The 26,574-nt window shown below is 44.7% G+C and overlaps 1 protein-coding gene across 1 annotated transcript in view; it reads left to right on the top strand.

The window, feature by feature from the left end:
* The first annotated feature begins 2,699 nt into the window (after positions 1-2,699).
* Positions 2,700-26,574, top strand: part of ptger4c (prostaglandin E receptor 4 (subtype EP4) c) — a 36,047-nt gene continuing 12,172 nt past the window's right edge. Inside the window, exons 1-2 of the mRNA XM_070888220.1 lie at positions 2,700-3,536; positions 10,049-10,634. Coding sequence (XP_070744321.1) covers positions 2,700-3,536; positions 10,049-10,634 — 1,423 coding nt within the window. The remainder of the gene's footprint in view (positions 3,537-10,048; positions 10,635-26,574) is intronic.

Raw genomic sequence — 26,574 nt, 5'->3', positions numbered from 1 at the left:
CCAGGACCTCAAATCTGGTGCAAGCTTATGTCTACAGGGCAGTAGTGATACCTGTCCTCCTGTATAGCTCAGAGACATGGACTTTATACAGCAGACACCTCAAAGCGCTGGAGAAGTACCACCAGCTCAGCCTCCGCAAGATCCTGCAAATCCACTGGAAGGACAGACGCACTAACGTCAGTGGTCTTGCTCAGGTCAACATCCCCAGCATCGAAGCACTGACCACACTCGACCAGCTCCGTTGGGCAGGCCACATCATCAGCATGCTTGACACATGATTCCGAAAGCAAGCACTCTATTCGGAACTCCTACACGGCAAGCAAGCCCCAGGGGGCAGAGGAAACGTTTCAAGGGCACCCTCAAAGCCTCCTTGATAAAGTGCAACATCCCCACCAGCATCTGGGAATCCCTGGCCCAAGACCGCCCAAAATGGAGGAAGAGCATCCGGGATGGTGCTGAGCACCTCGAGTCTCGTCACCGAGAGCATGCAGAAATATAGCAGACAGCAGAATGAGCGTTCGGCAAATCAGACTCCCCACCCATCCTTTCCTTCAACCACTATCTGCCCCACCTGTTAGAGACTGTAATTCCCACATTGGACTGTACAGTCACCTGAGAACTCACTTTTAGAGTGCAAGCAAGTCTTCCTCGATTTCGAGGGACTGCCTATGATGATGACTTGGCGCACCTCCTCCAGTTTTTGATCTTTCTCGGTTGATCTGTGGCACCTTCCTCTGCAAATATGAAAATAGAACCTTTTAAGAGAGGGTCGTTCTGCTATGGTGGCCACACAGACACACACACACACACACAAACATTAGTCACATTTACAAATGTAATTGCAGTGCATAAATACTTGCAGAAACTGCTTGGCCAAGGTCCTGCCACTTTTTGACCTGCACACCGCTTCTCGGGGTCATGGCCACTGCACTGAACTCTTCTGCAACTTGTTCCCAAAGCTTTGCTAGTAGAGAGGGTTTCAGTTTATTTTGTCCCATTCTTCCCATGTTCTCAAACACATCCCATCTTCTTTCAATGATATCTACCAGGGGCTAAATTTCTTCTGCTTGAAATCTCTTGGAACTTCCCCCTTCACCTTCTCCTTCTCCTTCCCCTTCCCTTGGATCCATCTTTTGCAGCTAAAATTTAAATGTCCAGATCCAGCTCCGATCCCAATGTGTTCTCACCAGCTACTGACCCAGACCAGGAAGTTCACTATGGATGCGCGGACACACCCGTCACGCGGGAAACGTTTTTTTTCCGGCTCATGCTCACTGACTTTTTGGCGCACACTTGAAGCTCCACCCCCAGATTCAACTTTGGGTAGCGTGCCAAAATTAAATTTTACTTTGGCGAAAATTGTATTATTTTTTCGGCGCAAACAAGCACAAAAAAAACAGACTTACATCCTCTTGGGCGCCAAAAATTGGCAAAGAGGAAAATAGAGCCCAATATATATAAATGATCACAAAGTATGTGTGTGCAGCAATTTGCACAAGGGGACACATGCTCCTTATATTACAGTGATGTCACTGATCACTGGGATCAAATATTCGTTAAATGCGTATTTAAAAATGTGGATAATGGGAAAGAAAAATTAAAACCGAGTTCACAGACAGAATCAGAAACTGAGAAAGTATATAAGCAGCAAGAAATGAAGAATGTTTAATGTACTCTTAATTGTTAATAGGAGTGTGTGCTGTGACATGTTATAAATCTGATAGCTCCGAATCTGAGTTTGGCCAATTAACTTCAGCTCAGACGCACTGCTCTCCTCCCCCAGTACTGAAATACAAACTGAATAACGAACTCTGGGAACAGGAGGCTTACATTTATCCGAGCTCTGACTCACCTAAAGCTTCCCTCAGTATGTGAAAGGTTGAAAGGAGTTGGTTCTGCAGCCAAAGAAAGAAAACTTAAGGAAAGGGGAAAACGCAGTGAGAAAGCTATCAAAATGCCATGCCTAAAGTCATTTACTTTAAGCAAGAAGTATTAAAACACAATTTGACTGTATTAGATGGCATAATCAAATTAGATAGTTATTTCTAGATATGAAGTCATAGAATTATGTAGAATTTATAGCACAAAAACAGGTCAGTCGACCAAACTGGTCCATGCTGGTGTTTATTCTCCACATGTTCTCCCACTCCTCTTCATCTAACTCTATCAGCAGAACCTTGATTCCTTTCTCCCACATGTACTTATGCCCCTTAGTTGCATCTATATATTCTCTTCAACTATTCCTCATGGTAGTAACTGCCACATTCTCACCATTGAGTGAGGAAGTTGCTCCTGCATTCCTTATTTGAAGATGGAGATGCAGTCTCTGCAGATGGGAAAGGGTCCCGGTAGGCCCTACCCGTTAGCAGTGCCATGTTGCTGTTGTCACATCCACGACTTAAACGCGCGAATGTGACGTCGGTGATCTCCACTTGTGTCACCTGCAGGCGGCAGCTTCGGATTTAAAAAAGGGAGCGCGCGTTGTGAGAGAGTCAGAACTGCAGCCAGCACAGCAAGAAAGCGGTGTGGCAAAGAGCGACAAGGGGAGACGAGAGAAGCCCAAGGTTTGCCCTGCAGTGTAAGTGCTCGGGTTCCCTTGCAGCTTTCAGACCGGTGAGCGCCAGGCACTGTGTGTGTGTGTGTGGTGGGGGTTCCTACATTCCTGGTGCGGTGCTGTTATTAAACCCTTGCTCGGAAGGATGCTGGCCGTGATGACTGAGTTTCTGAACGAATCGAGCTGGGAGGAAGTTAATGACACCTCAACTAACGGCTCGGTGTCTTTAAACATCAAGTCCAGCCACGTAGCCACTTCGGCCAGCATGTTCGCCGTCGGGGTGGTGGGCAATCTGATCGCCATCGTGGTGCTGTGCGTCTCCAAGAAAGAGCAGAAAGAGACCACTTTCTACACGCTGGTGTGCGGGCTGGCGGTGACCGACTTGCTGGGGACTTGCTGCACCAGCCCGGTGGTGATAGCCACCTATCTAACCCAGCACTGGCCCGGGGGACAACCACTCTGCCACTTCTTCTCCTTCTCCATGCTCTTTTTCGGCTCGGCGGGCATGACCATCCTGTGCGCCATGTCCTTTGAGCGCTATCTGGCCATCAACCACGCGTTCTTCTACAGCCAGTACATCGACAAGGGGCTGGCCCGACTGGCCCTGATGGGCGCCTACTTGCTCAACCTGGTCTTCTGCATCCTGCCCTTCTTCGGGCTGGGCAGCAACGTCAGGCACTTCCCCGGGACCTGGTGCTTTGTGGATTGGAGAGCCAACAGCACGGTGTCCGCCTCCTACACCTACATGTACGGGGGCTTCAGCGCCTTCCTGATCCTGGTCACCGTCCTGTGCAACCTGTCCGTCTGTGCCACGCTAATCAGCATGAGGAAGAGGTCCATGGGGAGGGGCGATGCTACCGCCCCGGGAAGCTCCAGGGGCCGCCGCTTCCCCACCCTCGCAACCTCCGCAGCGGAGATGCAGATGTTCTGGCTGTTGGTCTTCATGACCATAGTCTTCCTGGTCTGCTCCATCCCTCTGGTGGTAAGCGAGGAGAGAGATAAAAACACTTTTATATAAAAAAAAGGGAGATGGAGAACTTGGGAGAGTTTCTGCCTGATCACTACTCTGAATGTAAATAAGCAATTTAAATGAAAAATGTTTGCACTTAATGATTGGGACTGATCCCAGACAGATTTAGGGTGACCCATTGAGAACTGTATCGGCTTGAATTCACCACGTCAAAACAATAATGAAATATTAAATCGTTATATTTAAAATTCTCCGTTTTATATTTTAACCATTTGAGTGTTGTCTCACAGTTCAGTTGAAATTAAAACGTTTTAAAGTCTGTTATTCTTAATTTTGAATGTGTTCAGAAATATAATCAGCGAAACCAAGGGACAGATCTTAATTTGTAATATTCTACCCAACAAATAGTTCAGTCGCGCTTGATTTTGACTTGAGTGTTGAAATGTTGCTACAGTTCTCAAAGGCGAAATATGAATTGATGTGTTTAAACAGAAACATCATCAGTCAGGTTATAACGCATCCAGAAACTGAATTTCTGACATGAGATCTATCAGATCTAGTATAGACATCGCACACGTTTTGTGATGGATATTTTGGTAAATATATCTGTGAAAATCATGTTGTTGAAGGCATGTTCTTATATCTAAGGGTTATCTAAGTACACCATGAAGGTATGACTTATACACATACTACCTGTGTCATACTAGTGTCAGGCTTAGCTCAGTGATTAGCACTCTCCCTCTGAGTCTGAATTTATGGGTTCAAGTCCCACTCCAGAGATTTGAGCACAAAAATCTAGGCTGACAATCCAGTGGATGTGCCCTTTCAGATTAGACATTAAGAAAAAAGAAAGACTTGCATTTATATAGCGCCTTTCAGGACCACTGGGCGTAGTACTTAGTATACAAAGCCAAGTACTTTTTGAAGTGTAGTCACTGTTTTAATGTAGGAAACGCGGCAGCCAATTTGCGTACAGCAAGCTCCCACAACTAGCAATGTGATAATGTTAAACCGAAACCCTGTCTGCCCTCTCAGGTGGATGTAAAAGATCCCATGGCACTATTTTGAAGACGAGCAGGGGAGTTTTCCTTGGGTCCTGGCCAATATTTATCCCGCAATCAACATAACAAAAGCAGACCTGATTATTATCACATTGATGTGTGTGGGAGTTTGCTCTGTGCAAATTAGCTGCTGCATTTCCAACATTACAACAGTGACTACACTCCAAAAAGTACTTAATTGGCTGTAAAGCACGTTGGGATGTTCTGAGGTCTGGAAGGTGCTTTATAAAGGCAAGTATTTTTTTAAATGAGAAATTTGACCTTTTTCAGTTGCCTATAGATCTTTACAATGCCACGTTCTGATTGTGATTATATAGAAGTTTACAGTGAGCTCTGGTTGTGATTGTGTAGAAAGTCACAGTCAGTACAGGTTGAAACTTTCCTTGATTTCCTTCTTAAAGTGTGGTGCCCAGAATTGACACAATGCTGCAGCTGAGGCCGAACTAGTGATTTATAAAGGTTTAACACAACGTCCTTGTTTTTGTACTCTATGCCTCTATTTAAAAAGCCATGGATCCCATATGCTTTTTTAACTGCCTATCAACTTATCCTCCTGATGTCAGTTAGTATCCTCCTCACTGTTTATTACTTTTCGAGTTTCATGTCATCTGGAAACTTTGAAATAATGCCCTGTCTAGCCAAGTCCAGGTCAATAATATATATTTATTTCAAAAAGAACATGATCCTAATACTGACCCCTGGGGGACACCTCTGTATACTTCCCATCAGTCTGAAAAACAACCGTTCACCACTACGCACTGCTTTCTGTCTCTTAGCCAATTTTGTATCCATGCTGCCAGTGTCCCTTTAATCACATGGGCTTCAATTTTGTGAACAAGTCGATTATGTGACACTTTATAAAACTCCTTTTGAAAGTCCATATACACAACATCAACCATACTACCCTCATCCACCATCTTCGCTACTTCATCAAAGAACTCAATCAAGTTAGTCAAACATGATTTGCCTTTAAAAAAATCCATGCTGGCTGCCATTGATTAACACATATTTTTCCAAGTGACAATTAATTTTGTCACACGTTATTGTCTCTAAAGGTTTTCCCACTACTGATGTTAACGTTGGGTGTCTGGCCTATAATTGCCGGGTTTATCCCTCTCCCCTTTTCTTGAACAATTGTGTAACATCTGTAATCCTCCAGTTCTCTCACACCACTCCCACATCTAAGGAGGATTGGAAGATTTTGGCCAGAGCTTCCACTATTTCAACCCTCATTTCCCTCAGCAACCTAGGATGCATCCCATTTGGACCTGGCGAGTTTTCTATTTTGAGCGCTGCCAACCTTTTAAGTACCTCCTCTTTATCTATTTTTATCCTGTCCAATTTCTCTACTACCTCCTCCTTTACTGTGACTTTGGCAGCATGCACTGCTTTTGTGAAGACCGATGCAAAATATTCATTCAGTACCTCAGCCATGCTCTCTGCCTCCACGAGAAGATTTCCATTTTGGTCCTTAATCAACCCCACCCTTCCTTTGACTATACTTTTACTATTTGTATGTTAATAAAAGATTTTAGTGTTCCCTTTTATACTACCCACTAATCATAGAAGCATACTGCACAGAAGAAGCCCATTCAGCGCATTGTGCCTGTGCCAGCTCTTTGAAAGAGCTATCCAATTAGTCCCACTCCCCTGCTCTTCACCATAGCCCTGCAAAATTTGCAGCTTGATAAAGTATTTATCCAATTCCCTTTTGAAAGTTCTTAATGAATCTGCTTCTACCACCTTTTCAGGCAGTGCATTACAGATTATAACTACTCGCTGCATACATTTTATTTTCCTCATGTCACCTAGAACATAAGAACATAATAAATAGGAGCAGGAGTGGGCCATTTGGTCCCTCGAGTCTGCTCCACCATTTAATAAAATCATGGCTTATCTGATCATGGACTCAGCTCCATTTCCCTGCCTGCTCCCCATAACCCTTTACTCCCTTATCGCTCAAAAATCTGTCTATCTCCGCCTTAAATATATTCAATGACCCAGCCTCCACAGCTCTCTGGGGCAGAGAATTCCATAGATTTACAACTCTCAGAGAAGAAATTCCTCCTCATCTCAGTTTTAAGTGGGCGGTCGCTTATTCTGAGACTATGTCCCCTAGTTTTAGTTTCCCCTATGAGTGAAAATATCCTCTCTGCATTAACCTTATCGAGCACCCTCATTATCTTATACATTTCAATAAGATCACCTCTCATTCTTCTGAACTCCAATGTGTATAGACCCAACCTACTCAACCTACCTTCATAAGTCAACCCCCTCATCTCAGGAATCAACCTAGTGAACCTTCTCTGAACAGCCTCCAATGTAAGTATATCCTTTTTTAAATAGGGAGACCAAAACTGTATGCAGTACTCCAGGTATGGCCTTACCAATACCCTGTACAGTTGTAGCAGGACTTCTCTGCTTTTATACTCTATCCCCCTTGCAATAAAGGCCAACATTCCATTTGCCTTTCTGATTACTTGCTGTACCTGCATACTCACTTTTTGTCTTTCATGCACAAGGAACCCCAGGTCCCTCTGTACTGCAGCACTTTGCAATTTTTCTCCATTTACATTATAATTTGCTTTTCTATTTTTTCTGCTAAAGTGGATAACCTCACATTTTCCCATATTATAGTCCATCTGCCAAATTTTTGCCCACTCACTTAGTCTGTCCATATCCCTTTGCAGATTTTTTGTGTTCTCCTCAAATTTGCTTTCCCACCCATCTTTGTATCATAAGCAAACTTGGCTACATTACACTCGGTCCCTTCATCCAAGTCATTAATATAGATTGTAAATAGTTGAGGACCCAGCACCGATCCCTGCGGCACCCCACTAGTCACTATTTGCCAAACGGAAAATTATCCATTTATCCCGACTCTCTATTTTCTGTTAGTTAGCCAATCTTCTATCCGTGCTGATATATTACCCCCAACGTCGTGAACTTTTATCTTTTGAAGTAACCTCTTATATAGTGCCTTATCGAATGCCTTCTGGAAATCCAAATGCACCACATCCGCTGGTTCCCCCTTATCCACCCTGCTCGTTACATCCTCAAAGAACTCCAGCAAATTTGTCAAACATGATTTCTCTTTGATAAAATCATGCTGACTCTGCTTGATTGAATCATGCTTTTCCAAATGTCCCGCTGCTGCTCCCTTAATAATGGACTCCAGCATTTTCCCAATGACAGATGTTAGGCTAACTGGTCTATAGTTTCCTGCTTTTTGTCTGCCTCCTTTTTTAAATAGGGGTGTTACATTTGGGGTTTTCCAATCTGCTGGGACCGCCCCAGAATCCAGGGAATTTTGGTAGATTACAACTAATGCATCCACTATCTCTGCAGCCACTTCTTTTAAGACTCTTGGATGTAAGCTATCAGGTCCAGAGGGCTTGTCCACCTTTAGTCTCATTATTTTACAGTACAGAGAGACCTGCGGTCTCCTTGTGCATGAAGCACAAAAAGTTAGTATGCAGGTACAGCAAGTAATTCAGCAAGGCATATGGAATGTTGGCCTTTATTGCAAGAGGGATAGAGTAAAAAAGCAGAGAAGTCCTGCTACAACAGTACAGGGTATTGGTGAGGCCACACCTGGAGTACTGTGTGCAGTTATGGTCTCCATATTTAAGGAAGGATATACTTGCATTGGAGGAGATTCAGAGAAGGTTCACTCGGTTGATTCCGGAGATGAGGGGGTTGACTTTTGAGGAAAGGTTGAGCCTATACACATTGGAGTTCAGAAGAATGAGAGGTGATCTTATTGAAACATAAGATAATGAGGGGGCTCAACAGGGTGGATGCAGAAAGAATATTTCCACTCATATGGGAAACTAAAAGTAGGGGACATAGTCTTAGAATAAGCGGCCGCCCATTTAAAACTGAGATGAGGAGAAATTTCTCAGAGGGTTGTAAATCTATGGAATTCTCTGCCCCAGAGAGCTGTGGAGGCTGGGTCATTGAATATATTTAAGGTGGAGATAGACAGATTTTTAAGCGATAAGGGAGTAAAGGGTTATGGGGAGCGGGCAGAGAAGTGGAGCTGAGTCTATGATCAGATCAGCCATGATCTTATTAAATGGCAGAGCAGACTCGAGGGCCAAATGGTCTACTCCTGCTTCTATTTCTTATGTTCTTTACCAAGTACTGCTTCATTAGTACTCTGCTCTTTTGCCAATTACCTTCAATCTGTGTCTTCTGGTTACTGATCCTTCTGCCACTGGAAACTATTCTATTCTCATACAATCCCTTTTCCTTTCTTATTTCCTTTTTCAATTCTCCTTGCACTTTCCGAATTCAGGTTGGTTCTCTACAGCATGATGACCCTGACATATATTATAAGCCTCCTTTTTCTCTTTCATTTTAATCTCTATATCTTTAGTCATCCAGGAAACCCTTGCTTTAGATGCCATTCCTTTCCCCCTAGTGGGAATGTGTCTAGTCTGTACCCAAACTATCTCCTCTTTGAAGGATTCCCATTGCTCAATTACCGTTTGACAATTACCGTTTGACCCGCCAAGCTTTGGTTCCAATCCACCTGGGCCAAATCTCTTTTCAATACACAGAAATTAGCCCTCCTCCAGTTGGCCTACTCCTGCACCTATTTTCTATGTTTCTATGATAGAAAGAAAGAAAAGAAAGACTTGAGTATTTTTATGTTTTATCGTTCCTTGTCCTTTTCCACAACTACGCTAACCATATTGTAATAGTAGATTCTAATTATAAAACAAGCAATAATTATAAATGAATAAGCAATAATTTTTATTAAACACACTTTGAATTTCAGGTGTGAAATGCTCAAAGCTACATCCCAAATAAAAGCAAGGAAATTTCAAAAAATCTGGAATAAAACAGAAAACATTGGAAATGCACAGCAAAGAAATGTTAATGTTTGGTTGTAGACAAAAAAGTAAATTTTGCAAGACCTCTTGTTACTGGCAGGACCTTGCATGTAGCCAGTGCATATCGGAAAATTATGTGTGGCTGCATGCAAAATGTACCCTACCAGGACCTAGTTTTGAAACATTAACTTGTTTTTTCTCTTCTACAGATGATGGTGGAACTATTGTATGTCTTTAGCATTTCCTGTTTTCATTGTAAAGTTCTATCCCTATTATCTGTAACAGAAAAAAAAAGCATGTATATGCTGGAGAAGTGATTCACATGTTAATTAACCAATTCAGCTCTTCAAAACAAAACAGAAAAGCTGGAAATATTCAGCAGGTTAAGCAGCAGCTGTGGAGAGAGAAACAGAGTTAACATTGTAATAGTAGATTATAATCTAGTAGGTCCGAGACTTTGTCACTTTCTGGAAAGATTATGCAGATGAATAGCAGTTAAAAAAACAAACTGAACCCAGTTAGGTGGAAGGGAAATCCCTTCTGCTGATCTGTGCCTAATTGAATGGCTGGTGAGATTAAATAAGTATTTTAAATTAATGCATTCATTTTTTTTTCCAATCAGATACGCATTTTTGTGAATCAGCTGTATGGCCCTGCACAGATCCAGGCAGGCGAGAAACTGGACTACCGTGGTGACCTTTTAGCCATCCGTTTTGCCTCATTCAATCCAATCCTGGATCCCTGGGTGTACATACTCTGTCGGAAAAAGCTTCTTACCATGGGGTGCGAGCGACTGAAGCGAACGGTGAGCGCTGCAAGGGACGGCCAGGCACGCAGGGTGGGCTGGGCCAGTGGCCAGCAGACACCACTCTCGTATACCAACAGCATTGCCACCAGCTACGCCTCAGTCCGAGCAAAAGACGAAAGCAAAGCGTTGCACAGGGAAGCCTGCCACAGAGCTGGTGCCTTGACTCATTCTTTTGCAGACTTCACAAGCCAGCGAGCATGGGAGGCTGCAGCTCACCCTTTCAGTATCCCTCAGGAGAATCACACTGGCCTCGCCAAGATTCATTCCGAGGCTCCTTCACAGACTAAAGCCAGCTTATGCACAATAATGCAGGAGACTACCATACCAGGAGTCAGCGCACAAAACAACGCTGCCCTGATCCAGGAGAGGAGAACGTTTGACATTTTGAATTGCACTTTAAGTACACCTTCATTGGGCATATCAGAAAAAAGCATTTAAAGAAAGTATTGAACATTTATTTATAGACTTTGAAAATACTGAGTCAGTCTCATTTATGGCATAGAAACTGCTGCCATTCTCTTAAATGGAATGTTGTACACTGAGGCAAAGTTATCTGGACATACCAGCAATATTAAGGCATCTCACTGAATTTTGAAGCCCTATTCTACAATCCGAATCATTCATATGTCTAGTTGTGTGTAATAGAGTCTAATAGCACTCATAGGGGTTGATTTTAACTTGTATCGCCTGGCATTAACGGGGTAGTAATGGCCTCAAAATGGGGTCGATAACCTTACCTCCCCGTTAACCCTGACAATGCAGATGAAGCCATTTTGAAAGAGGCCTACCACTGGGCACCCCTTGTGCCTGCCTGCTTCATGCTGTAGGCCCATTTCAATAAACAAATTGGGGTCCTATGGTTTGGAAATGGCATGCTTCGATCATTTCCCATGGACAAAATTAGAGAAAAGACTCGGCCAGAGTAAGCTTGATGTTATTTTGTCAGGCCAGGAGGAGCAGGAGTGCTCCTCTGGTCCCCACATTAATAATATGGGCCGCTGCCATCCTGATACTTCCCCTCCGCTATCGTGCCTCCCCTTCCCCATGCACTTACCTTTCTGCCAGCCGGGGAGGTCAAATTTTGGTAGGCCTCAATCCAGCGAGCTACATTGGGAAACCCGTTTGGCTCCGCTACAGCTCGTTGGCCCAATGTTAATGAGACTCAAAATTACTGCTGCTTCCTCACTTCGAGAATAGTCGCCCAAAACTCAAAACCGACCCTATAATGTTTCACTTTCGAAAATCTAGGTTTTAGGAAATGGTGAAAATAAAATGTTACAGTTTTTAAGATTAAACAAAATTCACATCCAGCCACTCATCAGATCACAAGCGTAACAGACAAAGCTAAATCAAAGGGGGTAGTTTTGTAACATTGTTATCTTAGTAGTACCGAATTTTATAACACTTGTTTGGCAACTATCCAGGCTTTAAGTATCAGAAGTTAGCACCAGATTAGTATATAACTACTAACCAGCCCTTACCAGACACTGGCAGGAGAGTGGCATGTAAATAATATCAATGCCTTACCAGAAACTGGCACCACAATGGTATGTAAATATTATCCATGCCTTACCAGAGACTGGCATTATATCAGTTTATAAATTCTATCCAGGACTTACTAGAGAATAGCCTAGGACCAGTAGGTAAATAACTTGCATTTATATAGGCGCCTTATTACATTATCAGGATGTTAAGCGCTTTGAAATGAGAACTGAAAATGCTGGAAACACACACTCGATCAGTCAGCACCTCATGGGGGATCATAAATATAACATTTCAGATTTTGAATAAGGGCTAACACGGTAACTTCTGTGATCTCTCCATACATGTGACTGATGTTGTTATGTCAATACTACACAACCATACCAGAGGTAGGCACCAGACCAGTAATCAAATACTACATAGGCTATATCAGAGCAGTGTAAAGATGTAGTAAATCTGGAAATGTAGAAAATATTTAACAGTTCTTGGCCCATAACAGTCTGAATCAAAACCATTTATTTTTATGGAAGCTATTTGCATTATCTTCCCTCTCCAGGCTAAGCAGCCTATCCTAATTGAGAGGGCAGAAGAATGACCCACTACCGGGCCTCTGTTAATGTTACTCTACAAATGACCAATGTGACGGGTAGCAGTCCTGCCCCGGGGTGAATTAAAGGCTGAGTTAAAAAAAAAATCTTTCCAATTTTCTCTCCGAGACTCCTGACGGTGTTGACTGCTTGCTGGGGTGCATTTCCCCAGTTGCAGTCTAGTTCTGGAGGGCAAACATTGAGTCAAATAGGTAGGTTAGCAAACTATTTTACACAAGGATCACCAGAGTTGAGCCTAATCCTGTCCTCTTCATTCTGCCACACATGCAATGCACGTTCAGCAAGGGGGGGGGCGGGGGAGATGGGGTTGTTAATTGATGGGGTGTGAGCATCACTGGCAAGGCCAGGATTTATTATCCATCACTAATTGCCCTTGCAAAGGTGGTGGTGAGCCGCCTTCTTGAACCGCTGCAGTCTGTGAGGTGAAGGTACTCCCAGAATGCTGTTTGGGAGGGAGTTCCAGGATTTTGACCCAGCAACGATGAAGGAACGGCGATATATTTCCAAGTCAGAATGGTGTGTGACTTGAAGAGGAACTTGGAGGTGATGGTGCTCCCATGCACCTGCTGCCCTTGTCCTTTTATGTGGTACAGGTCGTAGATTTGGGAGGTGCTGTGGGAGAATCTAGAACTGGGGGCATCGTTTCAGAATAAGGGGTCGCCCATTTAAGATGGAGAAGAGGAGGCATTTCTTCTCTGAGAGGGTCATGAATCTCTGGAATTCTCTGCCCCAGAGAATTGTGGGGGCTGGGTCACTGAATATATTTAAGGTGGAGATAGACAGATTTTTGAACGATAGGGGAATCAAGGGTTATGGGGAACCGGCAGGAAAGTGGAGTTGAGGCCAAGATCAGATCAACCATGATCTTATTGAATGGCAGAGCAGGCTCGAGCGGCCATATGGCCTACTCCTTCTCCTATTTCTTATGTTATTATGCTGTCGCTGGACAGCCATCAGGAATGAGAATCCTGGTTCATTATTCTCTATCTAACCCAACGCCATTGTGGCCATTCGCAGCATCCCTACTGAGTTCAGTTAACTCACCACAGACCAGACATTGTATCTGAGACCCTACAGATCTGTATGTACCAGCTACTCACTGATTCGCGCGAGTTGTCCTCTGATTTCACCTTCATTTCTTTGTGGGAGCACCTGAAATCCACCTTTCTTTGATGGCTCGACTCTGATCAGGAAGTCAGCTTGTTGGTAATTGCTGGTCGAGCCTACCGTACCTGGCACTGCATCTTCTAACACACTGTGCAGGCATTGCATAATGTGAGCAAAACTACAGCAATTATTAATTTATTATAGTGAAGTAAGTGTGTATTGTTTACCTGTAATTTATGTACAAGCCGCAGCCATTTCTCTCATGATCAATAATTCAATTGTAATGGTGATTCCTGTGTCAAATATTTTGAATTTCCACTTGCACCTGCATTGCATGCTGGGAGAGGTTGACTATATGTTTCACTTAATTGTTTCCTTTGCAGACTTTTCTCTCAGATGAATCAATTACGTAAAGTATTTTTATGTTCAATAAAAAGAGATTTACAAATAAAGAAATCCATTGGTGTGCTGATTCACAGAACAAAACTTCATTTTTATTACCCTTAAATGAACTTGTGAAGACTATTAAATTTGTTGGGAATCTCGGAACAGGAGTAGACCATTCGGCCCCTCGAATCTGTTCTGCCATTCCATTAGATGATGTCTGATCTGTATCTTAACTCCATCTACCCACCTTGGTCCATAATCCTTAATATCTATGCCAAACAAATCTGTCAATCTCAGTTTTGAAATTTTCAATTGATCTAGCGTCAACAGCTTTCCGGGGGAGAGAGTTCCAGATATCCATTACCCTTTGTGTGAAGAAGTGCTTCCTGACATCAGCCCTGAATGGCCGAGCTCTAATTTTAAGGTCATGCCCCCTTGTTCTGGACTCCCCCACCAGAGGAAATAGTTTATCTCTATCTCCCTTATCATCTCCTTTACTCACCTTAAAAACCTCAACAAGCCAAGTGCATGCAACCTGTCCTCATAATTTAACCCATTTAGCCCCAGTATCATTCTGGTGAATCTTCAATATTATTTTAAAATTTGTTTTATTAAATGTTTTAGTTTGTGAACATAGTAAACATTTCAGATTTAAGGACTAATGGATAGCATGTAATGCCACATTTATTGCCCATTCCTAGTTATGGATTGTTTTTATAATGCAAGTCCATTTCAGAAAGCAATAAAAATCAAGCACAATGTGGAACATGTAAGTTACATGTAAGCCAGCCAGGGTAGGATAGTAGGTTGGGTATTTAACAACAACATGGGCTAGATTTTACACTTTTGTGCAGATCGCCCAAAAATGGGCGTTATTTCCAGCATGGGCAGTAAAAATGGGTTTTCAGATCACTGGCTTGTCGCCCATTCTCAAAGCCTCTAGTCTCCATTTTTGAAATTGGGCTTTACTGCGAGCAATATGAAATGGGCAGTAGCGTTAAATCTCTCTGACCTTCTGCCATAAAGTGTCGCCGTCCTTAGTAACGGCATAGCAATGCTCAATTTCTGCAATTCAGAAGGTCAAGGGTCATCATGACATGCGCATAAGAGGAGACAGAGAGAGGGAGCTAAGAGGGACTGAAGGCGTGTGTGGGTATGTTGTGGCTGCTTTGGGAGGAAGGAGGGAGAGTTTAGAGCTTAGAGCAAATTGGGAAAAAATGTAGCTGTTACCAGTCAGATATTTGCCCGAATTTGGTGCCTATAATGGAGGGAGGGAGAGGAGGAGGCGACACAGCACGCTGTTGAGACTGATGCTAGAGAGAGCAGTGAGCTGGGAGAGGAGCACATTGGAGGGCGTAAAAAAACCAGGAGGTTCTCGGATGAGGCAAATGCCTCCCTCCTGCAGGAGGTCGAGTACGCTGGGGTGATTTGACCCAGGGAGGGCGTGGGAAGCCCACCCCAAAGGCCTACCAGAAGATGTGGGCCGAGATAGCAGAGGTGGTCTCATCGGCGACCAACAAGGTGTGTGAGAGCAACCAAAGCCGCAAACGATGGAATGACCTTGTCAGATTCGCAAAAATAAGTATTACATTTATTTACATGTACTTATGTATTTATATAATTTGATTTGTAAGAGTCATGAGTGACTTATCATCAGATGTGAGGTCTTTCACTTTTACCGAGAATGTTGTACTCAAAGCCCGCAGTCACAGTGTACGTCTTTAGGTAAAGAATGATAATTATCATAATAATTATGATTACATCTATCGGTTATGTTTTGTATCAGTCTCTGTGACAATACCTAGCAATGATATCACGCAATGATCTCATGCCATGTCGTCCTGTTACCTTTTACAGAAGAAGCTATCGATGATGAGGTCCGTGCAGAGATGAACAGGTGGGGGGGCCACCAGTCTCCAGCGCTATCACTGACATGGAGGAGCAGGTGTTCACACTCATGGGGAAGCACCCGCGGACAGCCATTTGCAGACCCTGAAGTGATGCGACGTGAGTAAAGCTTACACCATTGCGTGATGCAAAGTCAATAGATGCCACACCCACTCATATCTGAATAATCATATATGATAGATGATTTCTAAAATTGTCCTAGAAATAATGTTGACCTCATGAAAATCATTGGAATGCACAATGTGTTGATGGTCATGAAATGTGATGTCTACGATGATTTTGTCCTGCATATGCTGTGTAGCACTGGACTCACCTTGTGACCCTAGCACCCCTGTTCCTCTAATAACCTCATTTGTGTTTTGCAGCTCAGCCAGCAGCGCGGCCCCAGGCAAGACCACAGAGGCCAGAAGGTGCGGGCGCAGGGCCGGACTCGCCGGACGATCCTACATCTGCTGAGGAGCTCCGATTCTCACCCGTCACCCGTCAATCTGCTGGGTCTGTTTTCTATAGATGAGAGCGTGGACTTTGAGGAACCTGCATCGTCAGGCTCCAGAAGGCATTCCACCCCAAGGCTATCTGGTGGTCCTCCGGCCACTCCCGCCTCCACTCTGGGCCCAAGCATCTCGCCACAGGGCACCCCATTTGTCCTCAGGACAGCGTCGACCCCACGGCTGTTTCATGGACGCAGCAGGTCTGGTCCATGAGCAGCAGATGAGAGCGGAGAGATAGTAAAGTTGTCCAGGAGGACTATAGACATTGGTGACCAGATCATTGATGCATTGGGGAGCATATCCCGACAGCTGGCCACCATCTCCGGCACCATGACTGAGTACGTTCCATGGATGGTGGAGGCCCTGGAGGCAATAGCCATGGAACACTGCTGGCACAGGCCTCCCAGCGCAGCACTCCACCCCCAGGTTCCGCACCACCAGTGCCAACGACACATGAGAGGCAGGACCAAGATCCTGCTTCTGGATCCGAGAATGTTCCCACCTCGGCAGCTCCCGCTCCCGTTCCCCTGCAACCACTGCCTCTGCCTTCATTCCCCCCCACCCCCCCCATGAGGCACCGCCTGAGGAGCTGTTCGGCCAGGCGGCATGGAGCGAGGAGGGGAAGGGGTAGAGGTGGGGAGAAGAAGGGGAGGGGGGAAGGAAAGTGAGGTGCATGTCCGCAGGTGATGGCTGTGTTATATCTCCATCTCGGTGTATGCAATTTATTGTAATGTATGGGGGTAGGGGGCCACCCTCCTGCTTTGCATTTGTATTCTGTGTTGCTGGACATGTTGACCATTTGATTGATGTCAATGGTCAAAAAGGTGCGATGGGTGTGGAGTGTTTTTGCCCGTGATACTTATGATTTCAGACCAATGCTCGTATAAAATGTTTTTTATTCAACATAACCTTGTTGCGCAATGTCTCAGATAGCTGGACTGTTCCACACTGGTGATTCCTTAACATGAAAGGGTTAAATAAAACTTAACTTGAATCAATTTAAACTTTAACTGGCACCAAGATGATGGGAACCATTGATGTCTGAGTCGCACACACACAGCAGTGTGTCAGCATTGTCAATCACAGCAACGTTCTTTCAGGCAAATCGCTCATTTGTGAGCTCCTGATGTAATAGTCTTGCAGCTATGTAGCCACCATGGGCCCTTTCCTGCGGTCTGGAGGGGGAGTGGGCATGGTTGCATAGTCAGCCTGATTGTCTGACCCTAGCTCAGTATCCAGCCCTTCAACCTCCTCTTCCTCTCTCTCCTGAGGTGGACCATCAGTTCCCTTCTGGCAATTCTTGTCCCCTCCTGACAGCCTGGTTGTGCAGCATGGAGCACACAACCATGAATTTAGCTACTTGCTCAGGGTTGTATTGTAGTTCCCCTCCTGAGTGCTCCAGGCATCTAAAGCACTGCTTAAGCACAGTTATTGTTTTCTGGACCACATTGCGTGTATCTCTGTGGCTCTGGTTGTATCGCTTCTCGGCCTCGGTGTGGGTGTCACGCAGGGGGGATCATCGCCAGCATTGTCCTTGTGGCTGACTCTTAAACATGTCAGAGACAGTGCTCTCACGCAGGATGTGAGCCTCATCGAAGCTGCCCGGACATCTGGCATTCACTGCCATTATGATCTGGTTGTGGTCGACAACTAGTTGGACCTTCAGGGAGTGAAATCCGTTTGTGTTACGAAAAAGCTCTGGGTCCTGAGAAGGTGCCGCATGGTGATGTGAGTGCACTGTATTGCTCCCTGCACCCTGGAGAACTTAGCAATGCAATAGAATGCCCCAGCCATGTTGGTCTGAGCCTCTGTGGTCATGGGGAAGCTGATAAAGTCCATCCTACGCGCGTGCAGGGCCTCTGTGACCTGTCTAATGCAGTGATGTGTGGTATGGTGAGACAGAGGGGAAATCTCAACCGCGGAGGCCCGAAAGGAACCGGATGCGTAGGAAGACAGTGCCGCGGTGACCTTGACAGTGATGTCCTGATGGCAGGCTGCATATCTGGCCTGATGAGCTGGCATATTTCAGTGATCACCACTTTGTGGAAGCGCAGTCTCCGAAGGCAGGTTTGCTCACACACATCGAGGTAAGACCTCTTCTCCCTGTAAGTGTGGGGTGTGTATGGTCTTGACCTCCTCCTCATTCTGGTAAGTCTTAGATTGGGCACATAATGATGTGCATTAGACATTGTGCCATTTGCACTCTGCAGCATCTGCGCATTAATCGATTCAGGCTGAGAAATGGCTGGCCCCATTCCAATGAAAGTATAATAGCGATTGATCAAAAGCAATAATTTCCTCACTAAAGACAGTAAAACCCAATTGTCCAGAGTCTGAAAATATGTGTGTTGAGATGGTCACTTCATCTGAGAAGAGCTCCAGAGTCAATCCAAACTCCGCCGAAGTTGAAGCAGCCTTTTCAATGAAGTGACCTGCGATTTGAAAAATGGTGCCCACATCGCTGTGATTAGTTCAGAACAGTTCCCCTTTTTCAGAGCGGTGTTTTGGGTGAACGATATTGTGGGCGAGATGTGTGCGAGGTGGTGAAAGTGACGCTGGGCGATCTCTTGGGCGTTAGCTTCAGCAAATGTGATCTTTATGACAAAAAAAAGTGGGCGGTCGGTATTATTGAATCACAGCATTAATTACATGTGGAAAGTAACCCTGGACGATATTATGGCTGTTGGTTTTGCCCATTCTGATGATTCCGCCCCAAAAAAGTGGGCGGGCGGTATTATTTTTTCCCGGCATTACGTACATGGCAAAAGTAACACTCGCCGATAAGTGTCTGAAAAATGGGCGGCAGTTTCCATTTTGTGGCTAAATGGGCGATATCTGAGTGTTATACCTCATTTCAGCGGTAAAATGGACGTTAAGTGGGCGTTATGCATGCAAAAATAATGGAAAATCTAGCCCATGGTCTTTGTTTGCTGTTACCAGTTTTGTTGAAGTCAATTTCACAATTTAACATGGTGGAAAGTGTGTGAAGATTCAATAGTAACATTCAAAAGAGAATTGGTTAAATATTTGAAGAGGGAAAAAAATTACACGGTTTTAGGTAATGAGCAGGGGAGTGGGACTAATTGGATAGCTCTTTCAAAATTCAGCAGAGACATGATGGGCCAACTGGCCTCTTTCTATGCTGTATGATTCTATGATTCTGTAACCTAGCATCTACAGCCTTTTAGGGGAGAGAAGTCCTGATGGATATGAATTCTATATAAACCCCAAGACTGCTTTGCATTCTTGAGTCTGACTGCGCAATAACATTGGGAAACTTCACAACACATTGTGTAAACTGAAAAGGTTTGTTCCAAGTCCAGAAATCTGTGATGAAATACATTCAGGCTGAATGTGCTGAGGAGTAATAAGTGTTCCAAGCAAAATCGCATGGGAACTGTGCAGAAAGATTGATCCATTTATAATGATGCTTCCAGAAATACGAGCAAGCTAATGCTGTCATTGTGGTTGTTGCCTTCTGTTTGGCATATCTCCTCAAATATACAATTCCACTGCTGGCAATTGTACTTGCTGTCTACGCTGACAAGAAAATAAATATTTGTCCTTTTCAAATCCCTTTATGATCACTGTCATTACTACATTGTATGGAAAACAAAACAGATTTCAATAGTCTCTGATAGAGAATTCAAGCTCTGCAGCCTGACTGCAGTTTTGAAAAAACACAGACCACATTGCATTAAGTCATCAATCAACTTGACATTTTAGGACCTTTGGGTAGCGAGCCAATTAAAGGTTAAAAGACTATTAATTGAGCCAATAAGGTCAAAGAAGGCGAGTTCTTTTCTGTAAATTGAACCAGGTATAAGTACAGCCATTTTGGCCATGTGGTCTCAGAAGGACAAAGGCCTGCCTTAAAGCCAGAAGCTTGTTGTTACTGCCAGAATAAAGTTATATTAAAACTACAATCGGAGTTCGTATTTCATTGGAAATTAAGAGATCTAACAATTTTGGCGTCACGAACACGATCGCTGAGGGAAGAAACTGAATTTTGGACATCGGACCTACATACTGAGGTAAGGATTGCTCTTAATAAAAGTCCTCGATCAAAAGTCTAAATTCGCCTCTCCTTCTACGCGATTCCAAAAGCCTCCGGTTGGTAGTCGGCTCGAGGTACCATAGACGTCTAACTTCGGCGGTGTGTTAGTTAATTAATCACTGACCCACTGATCGGCTCGAAAGCCTACGACTCGAGACCCCAGTAAAGAAATCAGTATTATGGCAGCAGGAGATAAGAGCAAAGAATTGCCTACAACTGTTAAAGGCGGGCGGGCACCACCTGATGTTTCGATAGATGAAATCCTCCAACAGTTGAAAGAATACATAGAGCAACAATTCAACTTATCTAAAACCTGTATTAAGATCGAACAAAAATACGGTACCTCCAAAGGACAATGGTCCTTGGACGAGATTAAAAGGGTTTGGGGAAAAACGACCAGTATGAAAAATAAAGAGTGAACTAGATGGTCCCTAGCCATTATGGGACAGATCCCAAAGCGGAATGAAATTATAATGCGTTCCCAACATGATCGAGAACTGACCAGTACAAAGGACCAATTGCAAGCTGCTTGTGCACAGCTGCGACAGAAAAGATTTGAACTTGAAAAGTCGGAAGCGGAAGTTAAAGATCTTAAAGATGAAATTAAAGAATGGAAAAAATCATTAGGTCAAGAGACAGTAATAGGAAAAGGAAAATGTATCGGTCAATTCCCAGGGTACCCATGTTTGGATAAATTAAAAGCGCAAACCCGAAGACACGACCGAGGAATAGATACGGATTCTGAATCCTCCGATGATACAGGGTCGGAGGATGAAGAATTAGGGGTGCGCTTTGCCCTGTTTAAAAAAAGACGAGTTGTAGTCAAATCAGAAGAGACTGCGGATGAGGGCGGAACCAAAAAAATGAAGAAAAGGGTGCATGCAGAATACTTAGTTCATGATCCGGCAGACCCAGAGAAAATTGATAATGGTCCAAGGAATTACCCAATCCAAAGAGAGGGGGAGTGAAAACATGGGATCAATTGGACCGCTTAAGAAATATATATCAACTTCATCCCTGGGACGGAGTGCAAATTTTTACCATAATGGTGCCAAAAACACAAGAAAATTGCACGACAAGGTAGAAGAAGCTTTGGGGCAGGATGAGCAAGAATTAGACGCAGGATGGGAGGTGATTAAACACTGGCTGCAAGCCTTCAGTCCAGCTAAAACAGATTGGGGAAAAATTGCAGCCTGCCAACAGAAAGGAACAGAGGAGGTCCTGGAGTATGACGAGCGGTTTAGATGCACGTGGCTAGAACATTCGGGTATGAATAATATGGATGAGGAAATGGATGAACAAGTGTTTGGACCCCTGAAAGCAGCTTTCGTGGCAGGTCTAAAGCCAGAACTGTCCAAAATGCTTAAGGTAGTGTTACCGGACTGGGAAGGTAGAGGAACAATCTTTGCAGCATTGGTGGATCGATGTAACCAATTAGATCGGGATATGGGAGCTAAAGTCCGAGCTGTACAGGCTATGGGATGGAAATCCCAGGATTCCGATAAACAGTTATTCGGAAAATTACCCAGAAAATGTCATTAATGTGGGAAAGAAGGTCACTGGGCCAAGACGTGCAGGGCAAAACAGCAAGGTCATGGCCGGGGAAGAGGACGCAGCCAGGGATACTCAGCCAACAAACCAGGCTTGTCACAAGATAACGACCTCATAGAAGCATTTAAGCGACTGACAATACAACAGAAGGAGTTACTTGGGATAGCAAAAAACCCAGGTCCACCTCCTCGCACTAATACAACAAAGGGGAGATGGGCTATATATAACTGTGAGGGTGGGCGATAAGGATGTGCACTGTCTTTTAGACACAGGGGCAGAATTAACATGCTTACCCCTACAATATGGAGACGTTTTGCCGTTGGATGGTAGGGCACGTACAGCCTATGGAGTTGGGGGCCATAAAATGGAAATTAAAAGGACAACACTGGTACTTATAGGGCTGGGTCCACATGAACAAACCACGCCGGTCTGGATAGGCCCAGTAGATCAACCCCTTTTGGGAATGGATCCAAGTAGATTCATCGTTGCATTTCGAGGATGGTCGGGTGACATGGTCAATTCGAACTTTGAAGAAAGAAGAATTGAAGGAACACACGATATGGGCTAAAGATAAGAATGATTGTGGCCTACTCCAGATGGAGCCTGCGTCATTTACCGGGACCAAGCCTCCTTGCACTAAATTGTATCCCATCAGTCCAACTGCCATCGCGGGAATCTTACCGGTTATTCTGCAATTGGAGAAACAAGGGGTGCTTAATGAAACGCATAGCGCCTCCAATAGCCCCGTGTGGCCGGTACAGAAATCTAATGAGACTTGGCGTTTGACTGTCGATTATAGGAAAGCTAACCAGTGTATTGACCAAAAAGCTCCTTTGGTCGCAGATCCCTCCACCATTTTTAATGCCCTTAAACTGGAACATAAATATTTCTCAGTTATAGATATGGCCAACGGATTTTGGTCGGTGCCTCTGGCACCGGAAATTCGACAGTGGTTTGCTTTCACGGTCCAAGGACAACAGTATACTTGGACCCGGTTACCGCAGGGTTTCCACAACAGCCCTACGGTATTCCACATGGCTTTACATGAGAATTACCTCCCCTGTCATCCACAGGGGAGGTAGTTGAGGCCAATTCACTAAATATATTCAAAAGGGAGTTAGATGAAGTCCTTACTACTCGGGGGATCAAGGGTTATGGCGAGAAAGCAGGAAGGGGGTACTGAAGTTTCATGTTCAGCCATGAACTCATTGAATGGCGGTGCAGGCTAGAAGGGCTGAATGGCCTGCTCCTGCACCTATGTTCAATGTTTCTATGTTTCTATGTTTCTAATATGTAGACGATATCCTGCTAGCTTCAAACACGGAAGAACAGCATGAACAAGATTTACGAGCTTTGCTGGACCACCTTTGGCTGAAAGGACATAAAGCCAGCATCGACAAAGCACAAATATCCCAAGAAGAGGTTGTATACCTGGGACAAAAGATTTCACAAGGAAAGAGAGAATTTACCCAGGATAGAACTGCAGCCATTCGGGCTGCTAAAAAACCCACCACTATTCAGGAACTAAGGTCTTTTTTGGGATTGTGTAACTTTAACAGAAATTGGATTGACTCCTTCACACAGCTTGCTCAGCCATTGAATGATATCTTAAAGGGGAAACATGCCTCTAAAGAAGCCATCACCCTCACTCAGGAACAGCAAGAGGCCTTCCTGAGTTTGAAAAAGGCTTCGTGTTCGGCACCGGCTCTGGGAATCCCCGACAGTGGTAAGCCATTTACCCTGTTTGTCCACGAGAAAGAAGGATATATGACAGCTATACTGACACAAGAACATGGGGATCGGCAAAGACCGATTGGCTATTATTCGGCAAAACTGGATGCGGTAGCCCTCGGATGGGGAAGTTGCCTAAGGGCCATGGAAGCTACATGTCGAGTGGTAATGACCACTGCAGGTCTAGTCCTCGACCAAAAGCTGATTGTCAAGTGTCCCCACACCGTACATGCTTTACTGTCTTTGAAAAGAATGTCTCAGGTGATGGCAGGTGACGGCAGATGGACCCGCTGGATAGCAGTTTTGGAAGCTCCTAATCTCCATATCGTCCGGGCCAGCCCAGTTAATCCCACAACTATGCTCCCGATGTCAGAATCGTGGGAGCAAGATGGGGGAGAAAGTGAAGAGCATGACTGCGTGGAGATTTTAAAAGAAACAGAAGAAGCAGCCTTAGCAGCAGAGGAGCCTCTGCACAACCCAGACCTCATCCTGTTTACACGTCGTTCCTCCTTTGTTGACAATGGTACCAGAAAAGCAGGATGGGCAGTTACAACCTTATATGAGGTAGTGGCAAAAGGATGTTTACCCTCAGGAACGTCAGCACAACAGGCCGAGTTACGGGCCCTGTCAGAAGCATGTCGAATAGCAGAAGGACAGACAGCTAATGTCTACACAGATTTGCGTTATGCTTTTGGAGTTGCTCACGACTTTGGTCTGTTATGGCGGAAAAGAGGATTCCTCACTGCTGCTGGTACACCTATCCGAAATGGAAAAGATGTCTGAGACTTACTAGAGGCCATACAATTACCTCAGGAAGTGTCCATCCTGTAGTGTAAGGCCCATACCAAGGAAAATACCACGGAAGCACAGGGAAATGCCCTAGCCGACCAGGCAGCTAAAGATGCCGCCTCACAGGGCGTTCCCCCAGAAGAACTGACACAGATGTGCAGATTGAAAGCACTCAGGACTCTGACACGAGACCTTCAAACAATGCAAGGCGAGTGCTCCCGAGAGGAAAAATGGACATGGATTGAGGCAGGAATTAAGCTATGTGAAGATAGTGTCTGGAGACAAAGAGTTACCGACAAGCCAGTCGCGCCACAAGCGCTTATGCCTTTTTTAGCCCAACAGATCCACTCGTGGGGACACTTGGCCTCACAACAGATGACGGCACAGTTCCAGAAAAGCTGGTGGGGTTGGAGATTTTAAAAAACATGCCCAGTTGATAGCAGACCGCTGTGTGGACCATTCCAGCATCTGCAGGTTGATTATATATCTCTTCCTTCATGCCAAGGATACACTAACATTCTTTTTAAAAAAGGAGGGAGAGAGAAAACAGGGAATTATAGACCGGTCAGCCTGACATCGGTAGTGGGTAAAATGATGGAATCAATTATTAAGGATGTCATAGCAGTGCATTTGGAAAGAGGTGACATGATAGGTCCAAGTCAGCATGGATTTGTGAAAGGAAAATCATGCTTGACAAATCTTCTGGAATTTTTTGAGGATGTTTCCAGTAGAGTGGATAAGGGAGAACCAGTTGATGTGGTATATTTGGACTTTCAGAAGGCGTTCGACAAGGTCCCACACAAGAGATTGATGTGCAAAGTTAGAGCACATGGGATTGGGGGTAGTGTACTGACATGGATTGAGAACTGGTTGTCAGACAGGAAGCAAAGAGTAGGAGTAAATGGGTACTTTTCAGAATGGCAGGCAGTGACTAGTGGGGTACCGCAAGGTTCTGTGCTGGGGCCCCAGCTGTTTACACTGTACATTAATGATTTAGATGAGGGGATTAAATGTAGTATCTCCAAATTTGCGGATGACACTAAGTTGGGTGGCAGTGTGAGCTGCGAGGAGGATGCTGTGAGGCTGCAGAGCGACTTGGATAGGTTAGGTGAGTGGGCAAATGCATGGCAGATGAAGTATAATGTGGATAAATGTGAGGTTATCCACTTTGGTGGTAAAAACAGAGAGACAGACTATTATCTGAATGGTGACAGATTAGGAAAAGGGGAGGTGCAAAGAGACCTGGGTGTCATGGTACATCAGTCATTGAAGGTTGGCATGCAGGTGCAGCAGGCGGTTAAGAAAGCAAATGGCATGTTGGCCTTCATAGCAAGGGGATTTGAGTACAGGGGCAGGGAGGTGTTGCTACAGTTGTACAGGGCATTGGTGAGGCCACACCTGGAGTATTGTGTACAGTTTTGGTCTCCTAACCTGAGGAAGGACATTCTTGCTATTGAGGGAGTGCAGCGAAGGTTCACCAGACTGATTCCCGGGATGGCGGGACTGACCTATCAAGAAAGACTGGATCAACTGGGCTTGTATTCACTGGAGTTCAGAAGAATGAGAGGGGACCTCATAGAAACATTTAAAATTCTGACGGGGTTAGACAGGTTAGATGCAGGAAGAATGTTCCCAATGTTGGGGAAGTCCAGAACCAGAGGTCACAGTCTAAGGATAAGGGGTAAGCCATTTAGGACCGAGATGCGGAGGAACTTCTTCACCCAGAGAGTGGTGAACCTGTGGAATTCTCTACCACAGAAAGTTGTTGAGGCCAATTCACTAAATATATTCAAAAAGGAGTTAGATGAGGTCCTTACTACTAGGGGGATCAAGGGGTATGGCGAGAAAGCAGGAATGGGGTACTGAAGTTGAATGTTCAGCCATGAACTCATTGAATGGCGGTGCAGGCTAGAAGGGCCGAATGGCCTACTCCTGCACCTATTTTCTATGTTTCTATGTTTCTATGTCATGGTCGACAGATTCTCTAGATGGGTAGAAGCTGTCCCAACTAAAAGAGCCACAGCCAATCACACTGCAAAGGTCTTGTGTAAGGATTACATTCCCCGATGGGGAGTCCCGAGTAGCATTGACTCAGATCCGGGAACACACTTCACAGGTGCTGTCTGCCAAGAAGTCTGTAGGTTACTGAACATTACGTGGGATTTACACTGTCCTTATCATCCACAATCATCAGGACAAGTAGAGTGAATGAATCGAACTCTGAAACAA

The sequence above is a fragment of the Pristiophorus japonicus genome, chromosome 8 (assembly GCF_044704955.1).
Source record: "Pristiophorus japonicus isolate sPriJap1 chromosome 8, sPriJap1.hap1, whole genome shotgun sequence".
Taxonomy (NCBI): domain Eukaryota; kingdom Metazoa; phylum Chordata; class Chondrichthyes; family Pristiophoridae; genus Pristiophorus; species Pristiophorus japonicus.
This window is presented reverse-complemented; position numbering and strand designations above follow the sequence as displayed.